Raw genomic sequence first — 14,637 nt, forward strand, 5'->3', positions numbered from 1 at the left:
ACATTCGTCTAAATGTGCCTTCTGTTTGTTTCAAGTTCCTACACTTATTGGAGTTCATGAATTGAGTGCAGTGCAAACTTCAAATGTTGCTGAATTCCTTCTTTTAAGTTTAAACTCAGATTTTTTTCTTTTATTTTGTATTTCAGCCATAGAAACACAGAGTACTAGCTCAGAAGAGATTGTGCCCAGCCCACCTTCCCCACCCCCTCCTCCACGTGTATACAAACCCTGCTTCGTCTGCCAAGACAAGTCATCAGGTTACCACTATGGAGTCAGCGCTTGCGAAGGATGCAAGGTACGAGATAAGTCTTGAGGTATTTTCAATTTGCTATGCCAGATTCAGGGAAGTGGTGCAATTTGTCATGGTTTAATTTTCTATCCACTGCCAATTTCCACCAGAGCACCTGCCAGAATGGGTGCTGATGAATCAATGGGGGCATCCACGCCTCATGAAAATAAGTGAGCCCCTATCACCACGGGAACAGTTGGAGGTTGACGTTTATACATTAGCAAAGTGCATCAGATGCCAGGAAGAGGTGTGTTTGTCATGTAGTTGTGTTCTAACATCACAGATGTACCAAATGACTACACGTTAATGTAGGGTGCAGTAATACTTCGAAAAATGATTGCATGTGCTGATATTCCAAAAATATACCTAACCCGAGCAAAACAATGTATTCTCTCATTGGAGCCTTTATTATCCATTAGAAGTTTAAGTGGTGATCTAGTCAAAGTTTTCAAATTAATAACAGGAAAAGACAGGGTAGATAAAGGTAAACTATTTTCACTGGTTGAGGATTTCAGAACTGTGGCAAAGAGTCTGAGACTTTGAGCCAGACCATTCAGGAGAGATGTCAGGAAGCACTTCAGCACACAAAGGGTGGTGGTTGCTAGGAACTCTCTTCCACAAATGACCATGGATGCTGGATCAGTTGTTAAGTTCAAATCTGAGATAGATAATTCTTTGTTATGCAACATATTAAAGAACATGGGCCAAAGATATGTGGAGTTAGGCCACAGTTGAGGCAAGATCTCATTGAATGGTGGAATAAGCTTGAGGGCTGAATGGCCTACCTCCATGCCTATTTTTTTTATTATTATGTAAGGAGTTTCACTCTTGCTTACCAACCAGCCTCTTAGACAGTAGAAAATCATAAGTCCCCAGATTTTTGTCTTACATGTAAACCCCACGCGTGGAATTATGGTGTATTGACCCATGTAATTTTTTTGATACTGAATCATTGTCTGGCATTTTTAATGTAAGAAATCTGCTTTCTGCATGGTACAGCATGTCTCAACTTGGTTGAGTTTTTTGAAGAAATAACGAAGATGATTCATGAGGGCAGAGCTTTGGATGTGCTTCAGTTGGACTTGACTAAAGCATTTAACAAGGTTCCTCATGGTCGACTGGTTAGCAAATTTAGATCGCACGGAATACAGGGAGAAATCGCCATTGGGATACAGAATTAGCTCGAAGGAAGAGGGTGATGGTGGAGGATTGCTTTTCAGACTGAAGGCCTATGACCAGCAGTGTGCCACAAAGATTGATGCTCAGTCCACTGCTTTTTGTCATTTATGTAAATGATTTGGATGTGGACATAAGAGGTATAGCTAGTAAGTTTGCAGATGGCACCAACATTGGAGGTGCAGTGGACTGAATTTCACTTCGGAGTACAACGGGATCTTAATTAGGTGGGTCGGTGGGCCGAGGAGTGGCAGATGAAGTTTAATTTAGATAAATGTGAGGTGTTGCATTTTGGAAAGGCAACAGGACAGGACTTAGATACTTAATGGTAAGGTCCTGATGAGTGTTGCTGAGCAAAAAGACCTTGTACTTCAAGTTCATTGTCCCTGGAAAGTGGAGTTGCAGGGTGATGGGATAGTGAAGTAAGCATTTGGTACATTTGCTTTTATTGCTCAGTGCATTGAGTATAGTAGTTGGGAGGTTATGTTGTTCTGTATAGGGCATTGGTTAGGCCACTTTTTAAATACTGTGTGTAATTCTGGTCTCCCTACTAAGGGAAGGATGTTGTGAAACTTTATAGTTTTCAGAGAAGATTTGCAAGGATGTTGCCAGAGTTGGAGGCTTTGCTATAAGGAGAGGCTGAATATACTGACGCTATTTTTCCTGGTGCATTGGGGGATGAGGTTTGTAAAATCGTGAATTGCGTGGATAGGGTGAATAGCCAAGGTCTTTTCCTGGGGTGGTGGAGTCCAAAACTAGAGGGCATAGGATTAGGGTGAGAGGGAAAAGATTTAAAAGGGACCTAAGGGGTATCGTTTTTCACGCAGGGTGGTGCGTGTATGGAATGAGCTGCCAAAGGAAGTAGAAGAGGCTGGTACAGTTACAACATTTAGAAGCCATCTGGATGTGTATATAAATAGGAAGGGTTTCAAGGGATATGGGTCAAATGCTGGCAAATGGGACTCGATTTATTTAGGATGCCTGATCAGCATGGATGAGTTGGATTGAAGGGTCTGATTCTTTGCTGAGCAACTCAATGACTCTTTGTATGATCATTGAATTCTTTCCTTTGGAATCTGGGACTTGATATATTTTATTTCCAGTGAAGAAGAGTTAGAAAATGATAATGCCACTGTCTGACAACCCTTAGTGAAAAAGCAATTGTATTCTATACAGACAGCAATCCTAGTAAAGAAAGCAACTTGTGAAAATTAGATGCCAGTTTTAGGGTGGAGAGACTTTGATATAGCTATCTGCTGTACCAGTTTCTAAAGATTACCTTGCCATATGTTCCCACTTCATTCTACATCCATTGTAGTTTGTGTCAAAAATATGTTCACATTTCGTATTGAACCAATATGAATTATTCCCTTAAAAATATGCACATTAGAATGTTTGTTAGTGTATGCTAAATAATAAACTTTCAAGACTACTAATTGTATCCATTGTACATATTGTAATAAGCAATCTCTAGGAAGGAAATTGGTTAAATGATTTCTTCACAGCGTGTTGAATTTAAGAACGACGTGTGTGATATTTTCCCATGGCTGTGCTTTGAATAATGAGCTCCATGACTAGTATTAATTGGAAATGAGAATATTGTTTGGATCAAACCACTCTTATGGAATTGAGCAAATCATACACACTGACTCTCCAGTATATTAATGGAGTAATGCAATACTCTTGGAGATACCATCCTTAAAACCTTCCTTCAACATATATTTTGTCCGATGGCACTCAGGATTAGATTTGAAGACAACCAGGGTATTATTATAGTTAACATTCTTTCCTCAACCAAAAATAGACATACTGATCATTTGGAGAACTAGCTGTACGCAAAATGACCGCCATATTTACCGACATAGCAACACCAACTATAGCTTTAAAAGCTATTAACTGTATGGGAAGTGTGTTTTGATTATTGCAAAATGGCACAATATAATCCAAATTCTTTAATTTCTTTTGTGTTGTAATATCTATCAAAAAGCATGTTTGTCTCTCAGGAAGTAAGTTAATGGGTCTTTCAGACCCATTCAACATGAGAGGCTTTTTGCTTCTTTGCCTTTGAGATGAAGAATTAAAGTAACTGTGCCCTTGCCGCATGCAAGGTGAATGATTAAGATAAAAGGCATTCCTTCATCTCGAGATGCAGAGAAAATGGCACAACCCTTTTATTTGGCCCATAATAGGACTGTGTGGCTGCAGCAACATGTTTTGTTGAATAAAGGAAGAGTAAAATTTGAGATTCTTTTCAATGTCTTAATCTCTTGTCACATTTATTGAGCTGAAAGGGAGACATTCTTTCAGGAGTCTTTCAGCTATTTTGTTTGGCGCAGAACCAACTTCGAGCTGACATTGGTGGAATTAAAAAGAGAGACAGTTCTTGGCAAACACCTCGACAGCAGCGGAGTAAAAATTTCATTTAAACATTAGAATTGAATACATTAATGATGCAGCTTTGAATTTTTTGTTTGGAGCTTTGAATTTATTTGTGGTTTGAGTGGTGCCAAATGATGGTGTTACTTGAAATGAATATAGTGGGAGAAGTGTGACTGAAGAAGGTTTGAGTAACAAGAAAGTTAGCAAGTTACATGCAGCTTTCCAGCTAACTGGCCAGGACTTTATAGTCTGATTTATCTGAGTTTTTCCTCTGGCACAGATTGCAGAAAGCTCTGACAAAATGATTTTAAGTAAAAGTTATGTAGATGAGAACCATTAGATACTTGTGGCGCGGGAACAAATTTATGTTTTTAAAAATTAAATTTTTTTGATGCATTAAATCTTTCACCTTGTACATTTTCATACAATCAAAATATTAACTGTAAATTTCATCCTGATTAATTAGTGGTGTAATTGATGTCAGAATTCAGAATTTCTTTGTCCATTGAGGTGCTTTCTAATTAGCCTATTAGAGAGATGTTACTGCACACCACTGGAGCAAGTGGAACTTGAACCCAGGTTTGAATTCCTTAATGGTGTAAAGATGGTCCTTGCTTCACTCATCAATGATTAGTTAATGAGCCTGAGTTGGCTTCAGCTGGGTTGGATTTAGGGTACTTAATTTGGCCTTAGGTGCTCTGTTTTGAAAGAGAAAAATCAGCCTGTGTTTGCATTTGGAATCACTATCCACAGAGCTCGAAAGTCCTACAAAAATGCCTTCTTGGCCTCCTTCCTATTTCGCATCTACACTCTATCCATCAGTGGCTTAATCTGAACGTGTATGTATATATGTATATGCTGCTGATTCCCAGCATTTCCTGCCCACCACTCATTGTAGCTATGTTGGCTCTGATTGTCAAACTGTTAGTCCAACACCCTGCGTTAGGTAAACTGAAAGCTGAAGCTAAATTGTGTGCAGCTGCGCCATGTATTTCACGCTGCTGAACTAAACCTCCAATCCCATGTCCCCTTAGATGAGGAAGAACGTCTGCTGGAATGTCATTTGTTGTCCACCTCTATCTTTATCCATCTGTTACTCTAATTCATGTCCATTCCAGACTCAGCCATTCCAGTGTTCTCCTCATTAATCTCTCATTATTCCCCCCACCCCCACCCCGCCAACAACTTTGAGCTGCTCCAAAATTCTTCTAACTTAGCCTAATGATTGAGAAAGTCATGGGCTTTCTTGCCAATTTGCTTAACAAATGAAACATTCTCCCCCTGTTCGTTGCTACAGCATGTAATAGGGTGTGGGAAATCTGTGAATTGGTCGTTGGGACCTCTGGGTTTCTTCAAGAGATCTGTGCTCATTACCATCCCCTATGCCCAAATAACTGTTGGAACCAGTGTGACTATCCTTAAATTGTGCAAAATTGTGTTTGCTTCCACAGTTTATGCCTGTTATATAACCTGAATCCAATGATATCAAATATCTGCGAACACTAAGTAATGTCTCATTATTAAAAATGGCACCTTGTGTTGAATACAAATATTTATTTGAACCAAAGTTTGCTTCGTCAAGATCTGCAAACGGCCCTTTAAAAAAGCATGTGATATAAACAAAAATATTTTAGGTCACAACCTAATTTCTTGGCTCGCAAACTTCTAGAACCTTTGCAGAAGACTAATTGATTGACTCTGTGCCCAGTATGGCACGAAGTGGAAGTTGCACTCAATTGTTATAGTATGTGATTGTGGAAAACGTAAAGGGGTGCTGGACTTTAATGAATGTAGCACTGACAGCCAGATTTCTAGTACGAAGACTGACTCTGCTGTAACAAGGGGTACATCAGATCTCAAGCGATTGATTGTGACAAGGGACTCGCTAGTCAGAGGCACTGACAGATGGTCAAATGGCCAACAGCGAGACATCAGAGTGATGTGCTGCCCCCCCAAGTGCCAAGATCAAGGATATCTCGGAGAGGGTGCAGAATATTCTCAAAGGGGAGAGTGATCACCAGGAAGGAACCATCACCTTACACCTTATTGAGAGCTGTAGGGCCCCCAATAGGGCGGCACGGTGGTTAGCAATGCTGCCTGACAGTGTCAGAGACCCGGGTTCAATTCCTGCTTCAGGCAACTGTCTGTGTGGAGTTTGCACATTCTCCCCGTGTCTGCGTGAGTTTCCTCCGGGTGCTCCGGTTTCCTCCCACAGTCCAAAAATGTGCAGGTTAGATGAATTGGCCATTCTAAATTGCCCATAGTGTTAGGTGATGTCACAAGGAATTAAGGGCTACTGGGAGAATGTGGGTAAGTGGGGTTGAAATGCCCATCAGCCATGATTGAATGGCAGAGTGGATGCGATGGGCCGAATGGCCTTACTTTCGCTGCTATGTGTTAAGGTCTTACAAAGGGGTAAATGTAGGGGAATGAGTCTGGGTAGGTTGCTCTTTGGAGGGTCGGTGTGGACTTGTTGGACGAAGAGCCTGTTTCCACACTCTAAGTAATCTAATATAATCTAATCAATAGTCAGCGGGAAATTGAGGAGTCAATTGGTAAGGAGATCTCTGACATCTACAAGAATAATAGGGTTGTAATAGTAGGGGATTTTAACTTTCCAAACATAGACTGTGACCGCATACTGTTAAGGGCTTGGATGGAGAGGAATTTGTTAACTGTGTACAAAAAGATTTTCTTATTCAGTATTTGGATGTACCTACAGGAAAAGGTGCAAAATCTGATCTTCTTTTGTCAAAAAGTGTGGTGCTGGAAAAGCGCAGCCAGTCAGGCAGCATCTGAGGAGCAGGAGAGTTGACGTTTGGAGCAGCTTCTGCTTGAAACATCTACTCTCCTGCTCCTCGAATGCTGCCTGACCTGCTGTGCTTTTCCAGCACCACACCTTTTGGCTCTGATCTCCAGCATCTACAGTCCTCACTTTCTCATAGTTGACCTTTTTTCCGAAATAAAGCAGGGCAGGTGACTGCAGTGTAAATGAGGGAACAGTGATTATAAATCTGTTAGCTTTAAAATAGCTATGGTAAAGAATAGACCAGATCTACAAGTTAAAATTCTACATTGGAGTAAGGCCAATTTTGATGGTATTAGACAAAAACTTTCAAGCGTTGATTGGGAGAGGCTGTTCGCAGGTAAAGGGGTGGTTGGAAAGTGGGAGGCCTTCAAAGGTGAGGTAATGAGAGTGCGGAGACAGTATGTTCCTATTAGTTGGAAGGGCAGCCCTGGTGGGTGTAAGCAGTGCTGGATGACTAGAGAAATTGAGGTTCTGATGAAGAGTAAGAAGGAGGCATATGTCAGGAATAAACAGCTGGAATTGAGTGAATCCCTGGAGGAATATAAGGGCAGAAATGGGACATGAGATAGCTTTGGCAAGTAAGGTTAAGGCAAATCCAAAAAGTAACTAGGGAGAGAATAGGGCCCCTTAAAGATAAACAACCCCCTCTACGTGTGGAACTGCAGGAGATGGATGAGGTACTAAATGAGTATTTTGTGCCAATATTTACTGTGGAGAAGGATATGGAGGCTCAAGGATTTGGAAACATAAATAGTGATATCTTGAAAAGTGTCCATATTACAGAGGAGGAGGTGCTGGACATCTTAAACTGCATGAAGATGGATGAATCCCTGGGTTTTGGTCAAGTGTATTCTAGAACTTTGTGGGAAGCTAGGGAAGTAATTGTGGTGTCCCTTGCTGAGATATTTGTATATTGATTGCCACAGGTTAGGTGCTTGAAAATAGGAGAGTGGCTAATGTGGTGCCATTATGTGGTAAGGCAAAGCCTGGGAATTATAGACCAGTAAACCTGACACCAGTGGTGGGTAAATTGCTGGAAGGGATTCTGAGGGACAGGATTTACAAGTATTTGGAAAGGCACAGCCTGACTAGGGATAATCAACACGGCTTTACGAGTAGTAAATTGTGTCTTACGAACTTGATCGAGGTTTTTGAAGTAACAAAGAATATTCGTGAAGGCAAAGCAGTGGAAGTTGTCTATATGGACTTCAGCAGGGTGTTTAACAAGGTTCCACGTGGTAGACTGGTTAGCAAGGTTAGATCAAATGGAATCCAGGAAAAGCTAGCCATTTGAATACAAAATTGGTTTGAAGGTAGGAGACAGAGGGTGCTGGTGAAAGGTTGTTTTTCGGACTGGACGCATGTGACCAGTGTATGTTGCAATGATTGGTGCTGGGTCCACTGCTTTTTGTCATTCATATAAATGAATTGGATCTGAGTATAAGCGATATCATCAGTAGGTTTGCAGATGACACAAAATTGGTGGTGTCGTGGCAGATGGAGTTTAATTTAGATAAATATGAAGTGTTGCGTTTTGGTGGGGCAAATCAGGGCAGGACTTATGTAATTAAGGGTAGAGTCCTTTGGAGTGTTGCCGAACAAAGAGACCTTGGGGTCCAACTTCATAGTTCCTTGAAAGTGGAGTCAGGTCGTGAAGAAGATATTTGTGGACGGCACGGTGGCACAGTGGTTAGCACTGTTGTCTCACAACGCCTGCGACCCGGGTTCAATTCCCGACTCAGGCGACTGACTGTGTGGAGTTTGCACGTTCTCCCCGTGTCTGCGTGGGTTTCCTCCGGGTGCTCCGGTTTCCTCCCACAGTCCAAAGATGTGCGGGTCAGGTGAATTGGCCATGCTAAATTGCCCGTAGTGTTAGGTAAGGGGTAAATGTAGGGGTATGGGTGGGTTGCGCTTTGGCGGGTCAGTGTGGACTTGTTGGGCCGAAGGGCCTGTTTCCACACTATAAGTAATCTAATTTGGTATACTTGCCTTTATGGGTCGGTGCATTGAACATAGGAATTAGGAAGACATGTTGCAGCTGTACAGGACATTGGTTAGACCACTTTTGGAATACTGTGTTCAGTTCTGGTCTCCCTGCTATAGGAAAGATGTCGTGAAACTTTAAATGATTCAGAGAAGATTTACAAGGACGTTGCAAGGGTTGAAGGGTTTGAGCTATAGGAAGAGGCTGAGTAGACTGGTGCTATTTTCCCTAGAGCGTCAGAGACTGAGGGGTCACCTTATAGAGGTTTATAAAATAATGAGAGGCGGATAGGGTGAATAGTCATGGTCTTTTCCACAGTGTGGGGGGAATCCAAAACTAGAGGGCATAGGTTTAAGGTGAGAGGAGAAAGATATAAAAGGGACCTAAGGGCCCACACACAGGATGGTGCATGTACGGACTAAGCTGCCATAGGAAGTGATGGAGGTTGGTACATTTACAACATTTGAAAGGCATCTGAATGGGTACATGAATAGGAACGATTTAGAGGGATATGTGCCAAATGCTGGCATATGGGATTAGATTAACGTAGGATATCTGGTTGGCGTAAATGAATTGAACGAACAGACTGTCTCCGTGCTATACGACTTTATGACTGCTGTTAACACAAACATTGCAAATTTGTGGCATGTTTAGCCACCTCGACCAGCATGATCACTCAGGTACTCAGTCACATGAGGCACATTAGCTATATGATGTACTGGTATTATCAATGTATTTAAAACATCTTCCTCAGTATATGTCCATTCAGCATTTCACATATTAGTTGCCTCTCATGCAATTATCTTTTCCACAGATAGAAAAATCATGCAACATGTGATCTCAAATCCAAGTAGATTTTCGGCTACCTGATCAAAAGACTGGCACCTGTGTGGATGTCTGTGATTATCACCCCATGCATGGTCAGAATATATATATTTTAACAATGTACACCCCAGTCCAACACCGGCATCTCCAAATCAGAATATATAAAGTAGTGACCAGGTTGCAAAGTGCATGTTTCTTATTCGATGTAACACAACTGCAAATATAGTTGTTTGCAACTATTAAATAAAGCTATTAACTATTCTTCGAAATCTTACCTCACTTCCACTGGTTTGATTTTTGACTGATATATTTAAAGGTTGTACCCATGTTATTTCTGTTTCTTTAGGGTTCCTTCACACTTCTTTTCATGCTTTTTGTCAGAAGAAAGACATACATATAGCCTGCAATAAAGGACAGGACATCCATTGTGGCTCTTCTTGAGAGCCCTTGAAAGGGTTAATCTGCAAAGTATGCATTTGATTGTTTTCCAGTTTCTTTCTGCCACCGCGATTCGTGTTGTTGGTTAAATATCCATTTAAATGACCAAAGATCACTTAAAGAAATCTCCCAGTATGGCAAAATTTCTCGTACATTAAGCATCGCAATTTAATGAAATTTTATTAGTAAATATTCAAACAAATTTAAGTGATTAACAATTGGGAGGTAAGAAATAAGATGCAGATTATTTCTTGGCTGTGCAAGCTTTGAAATCTTTAGAAGGATGGATGGTGAAGTCATCCACTGCAAAAGCTTCAAACATATTTGCTTGAAAAGAATGTTAATTGATTTAAAACAACATGTTATCCTGTAGCTGATCTTCACACCTCCATTTGTACTTTATCTTAACTCCTTACACAATTAATGAGGGTGTAAAAATGACCTCTGGGTTTTTAGGACTTGCTGCGCAATTCAACTTAAAATAAAAATAATGTAAAAATTTTCAATCAATTAATTCGTAATTTACCTCATTAACTGAACATAAATTCTATCACAGTGAGTTACAGCTAGAATGGATCTTGTCTACTCTTTGATTTCGAGTTTGTGAACATTGTATTGAAAACAGAAAGGATTTCTTCAACTTATACCATTTCTACCTTAGAATAACAATACCTTAGGCCTGTCTAACTATATACAATTTGCTTCCTTCGAAAATACAAGTATATTAAAACACACAGAAACAGATAACTTTCATACTTCTGTGAAATTTAACCTATTGGCATCGATAGAACTTTAGCTCATTGCATTTAAAAGAAATTAAAAAGTTTTTGCTGCTGATATTCCATATCTCATATGCAAAGCAATGCTTATGTTTCATATTCATCTGAAATTTTGCAAAATCCTTTCTCCCATCATAATTGAGAGCTCTTCATTTCCCCTTATTACTCCCCTTACATCAAAGTAGTAAAATAAATTTGACCTGGATGCAGTCAATACAGAGCAATCAGAAAACACCGTTGATTGTTTGGATGGCAGAAGACCTTCAAGCAGTTCCCGTTACTGAGGTTTTTGTTGATCATGCTTGTAAATTCTAAAGATACAATGCAAAGCTTCACTCAGTTCATCAAGTTGAAACCTCATTTAATTTCTTTAAAAGCCCCAAATGACAAAGCAAGAATACCTTAAATCTCTTGAGAATTTGGGGACACAACTTTAAGATGAACTTGCATAATGCTTTACATATCACTAAGCTTTCTTAGATATTAACTGTACTCCTATTCTCCAGCATTGAATCTCCACTCACCTTATTCATAAGTAACAATTCACTAATATGTAGTCTGAGAAGCCTTAAATTATTGATTTCCTGTTATAAATCAGATGCTTCACTTGTTACAAGACATCCCATGTTTCAAGCTGGGTACTGTTTTATGTAATTAGATTAACTAATTATATGCAGTGGCCAGGCACAGGAAACAACTATACATAATTTACAAATTTAATCAGCGTGTAAACGCAGGTCAGTTTGAATCAGTTACTGAAATTCAGTTCAGACCCGAAAAGAAACTCAGGCGTGCAGATTTCAAAACAGCAGATACACTTACCAAGATATAAAACTGCGCATTCATACAACCTCTTCTTTAAATGCTTCTTGTAGGTTCTAGCTATTTCCAAAGTCAAATTCCTTTTTATACCTTTGTAGTGGGAGCTTCAGTTATAACCAATTAAGGAAATTGTCATTTGCTACCATAAAGTCTTTTTTCCGATCTGTCCTTGAGGTTAATCACTGTGTTCCTGCAGTATCATACATTGTGTTCCTATAATATCTTACATTGTCCTGTTGTTTCAGTTTTTTTTGTTTAACTGCAACATTGTTCTCAGCATGATGAATCCTTGTTTTCAGTGGTTTCAGCAGTTCTGCTCCCAGTATAGACTTGATGGTGATCTTTAACCAGGATGTTATTTGGGGGTGCTGTAGCTGGTTTCATTACATCTGGGATGGAAGAGTAAAGGTAGACCACATTTCCACTTACTGACTGTGTTTTCAGTGATTTTTGCATATGTGGTCGTTGGTTTTGGCTAAAATGACCTTTGGTTCAATGGCATTGCAACATTTTCTGTCCATCTTGTAAATTTTGTCTTGCAATTGCAAAGATCCATGGAGAAAAATGTATTAGCTAAAAACTTCATTTAAAATAAAGCATCTCTGATAGAGCAATACTACCTTAGTATTACATAAGACATAAACCTTTATTGTCCAGCCTGTACGGTGGAAACACAGGAACATTGCAAACAGTGGAAACTAATCAATCACTTGAGCCATTCAATTATATCATAACTGATAGTTACCTGAATCCCACTATGATTGTTCCATTCCCATGATACCCTTCATTAATTAGAGCATAATCTACCTCAATCTTGAAAGTACTGCTTGCCTCAGCATCTAGTTCTATTTGAGCAGGAGAGTTTCAGACTCTATTTGTTTGAAAAAGTACTTTCTGACTTTGCTTCTGAATGTCTTAGCCCTGTTTTTAAGATTGTTTCTTCCTCCCTGAGTCCCTAAACAAAAGGAATTGTATCTAAATTAACAGAACCTTATTTCGTTTTAAAATGAGACCAGAGCATCCTTCAATCAGCAATAGTCAAGTTGTTCGTGCCAAGTAAAGATCATGTGAGTTTGCACGTTTTCCCCGTGTCTGCGTGGGTTTCCTCCGGGTGCTCCAGTTTCCTCCCACACTCCAAAAATGTGCGGGCCAGGTGAATTGGCCATGCTAAATTGCCCGTAGTGTTAGGTAAGGGGTAAATGTAGGGGTATGGGTGGGTTTCGCTTCGGCGGGTCGGTGTGGACTTGTTGGGCCGAAGGGCCTGTTTCCACACTGTAAGTCTAATCTAAAAATAACTGATTTCAAATAAATAGGTCTCTAATCTGACATATATTTGATGGACTGAATGACTTCCTTCTGTGGCATAAATGACTTGATCACTTAAACTCGGTTTCATTCACCTTGCTGCTTAACTAATGGGGTTCCATAAGAGAGTTTATAACATGCGAGATAGATTGCTTTGAGAGGCAAAAAAACAGATTCCATTTAAGTCCAACTTCTGGATCATTCAAGCTCAAGATCAATCTTGAATTGGTCCCCTCCCAGTGAGTTTGTGCACTGTAGCTAAAGAAGATAAAGGAGGCCACAGGAAGCAAAGCTAATGGCTTTGGAAGGAAATCATTAGTGAATGAAAGAATTAGGAGATTAGGAGAATTGACCACAGCTTGGTTTGAGAGTTATGTTTGCACTGAGGACCTAAAAGGAAGAGGAGTGGTGTGGGGGGTGTTGGTGGAGATTCCGGAGAGTGGATTAGATTAACTGTATTACAAGGGGCTCAATCTGTACGAGGACGTGCTTGTGTTTTAAATAGAAAATGCACAGTAATTGGCTTTTCTACTATCCCATGACAGAGGTCAGTTGTGTCAAAGGGTTAAGCTGTTTATATTTAGACACAGTAGGGAAGCTTAGCAATACTGGAGATACGGCATTAAGATTCTTAAGTTATTTTAAGTCCTTGAAGTTTTCATTATTGATTGCAAGCCAAGGTGACGATTTTTTTGTGCCTGGTATCATACTTTTATTCATTTCTTGAAGGACCACTCCTCATATTGCACTGGCATTCCTGAGCATTTTTAGTTGGGTGGTCACCTCATAGACAATCTTGATTCAGCGTTTTGATGAATTATAAGCCATTACAACCTGAAGCACTCTAAATTAAGGTCATTGGTTTTATTTACTTACATCCGATGAACTGCTGTTAAACCTATTAAACTAAACTGACCTTCATTTGCTAGTTATTTTTTCACTTCTGAGATAGTGCTGAACTCGTGTGTTCATTAGACCCAAACTTGATACACAGTAGTAACAATTACTCAGACTTGATTGTATTCGTTCTCTCAGTCCCTTTGCCCTTCGTTGGGCTTGAATAGAGTTCTTGACAACAACGGAGTGCAGCATCTTTGCAGCAAGGAACAGCTAATAAGACTGGGCTTGGAAAAGTGATCACCTGTCAAGAGATTGACCTTGACAGCAGAATACGAAGCCTGACCTAGCATTTCCCATCCCAGTGGATGACAAGGGAAATAGATGGTTTGAAAAACATAAATATACTAAATTTCTTGGGCACTTTGCTGGTAAAATTACTCAGTATGTTGGTGACTGTGGCAGTGAAAAGCAATGGACGAACTATTGCACTGACTGCCCGGGTTCCTTTCCAGTTCAGTATATTTTAAAAGGGCTCTTGTTCTGCTTCTGTCCCATTATGAGGCACTTGGATGAGCTATGGCCAGTGAACCTGGCATCAACGTTGACAGCCTGGTCTCCCTACTTTCATTACTATAGGGTAATTATAATAAGAGAACTGATTAAGATTTCTACCTAATACTTTAAAGTCAAATTGTATAAAAGCAGACTATCGACAGGGAAATGCATTGGTTGATTGGCATTTGTTGTTTGCAGTCACCCCTCCCCCCCCCCCCTTTGTAATTTAATTGCTTTCTTTTTGTTCTTTCCCCTTCCAACCAACCTTTCCCTGCTTTTTGTCATTGCTTAAAACCTCTTTCATCTTTAATTTTTCCGCACTCTCTCTCCCAATCTCACTTTGTCTCTCTCGCACTCACTCTCTCTCTGTCGCACTCTTTCTCAATCTCACTCTCTATCTCTCTCACACTCTACCTCTCTCGCACACTCAATCTCA

The 14,637-nt window shown here is 40.1% G+C and overlaps 1 protein-coding gene across 12 annotated transcripts in view; it reads left to right on the plus strand.

Moving 5' to 3' along the window:
• raraa (retinoic acid receptor, alpha a) overlaps nucleotides 1–14,637 on the plus strand; it is a 564,031-nt gene that overhangs the window by 490,013 nt on the left and 59,381 nt on the right. For 11 of the 12 annotated variants that reach the window (XM_060848780.1, XM_060848777.1, XM_060848785.1 and 8 more), the window contains one exon: nucleotides 147–295. The exons of the other annotated variant lie outside the window; for it this stretch is intronic. In XM_060848780.1, the coding sequence (XP_060704763.1) occupies nucleotides 147–295 (149 nt within the window). The remainder of the gene's footprint in view (nucleotides 1–146; nucleotides 296–14,637) is intronic. 12 annotated transcript variants of the gene reach the window in all.

The sequence above is a fragment of the Hemiscyllium ocellatum genome, chromosome 32 (genome assembly GCF_020745735.1).
Source record: "Hemiscyllium ocellatum isolate sHemOce1 chromosome 32, sHemOce1.pat.X.cur, whole genome shotgun sequence".
NCBI classification, from domain to species: Eukaryota; Metazoa; Chordata; class Chondrichthyes; order Orectolobiformes; family Hemiscylliidae; genus Hemiscyllium; species Hemiscyllium ocellatum.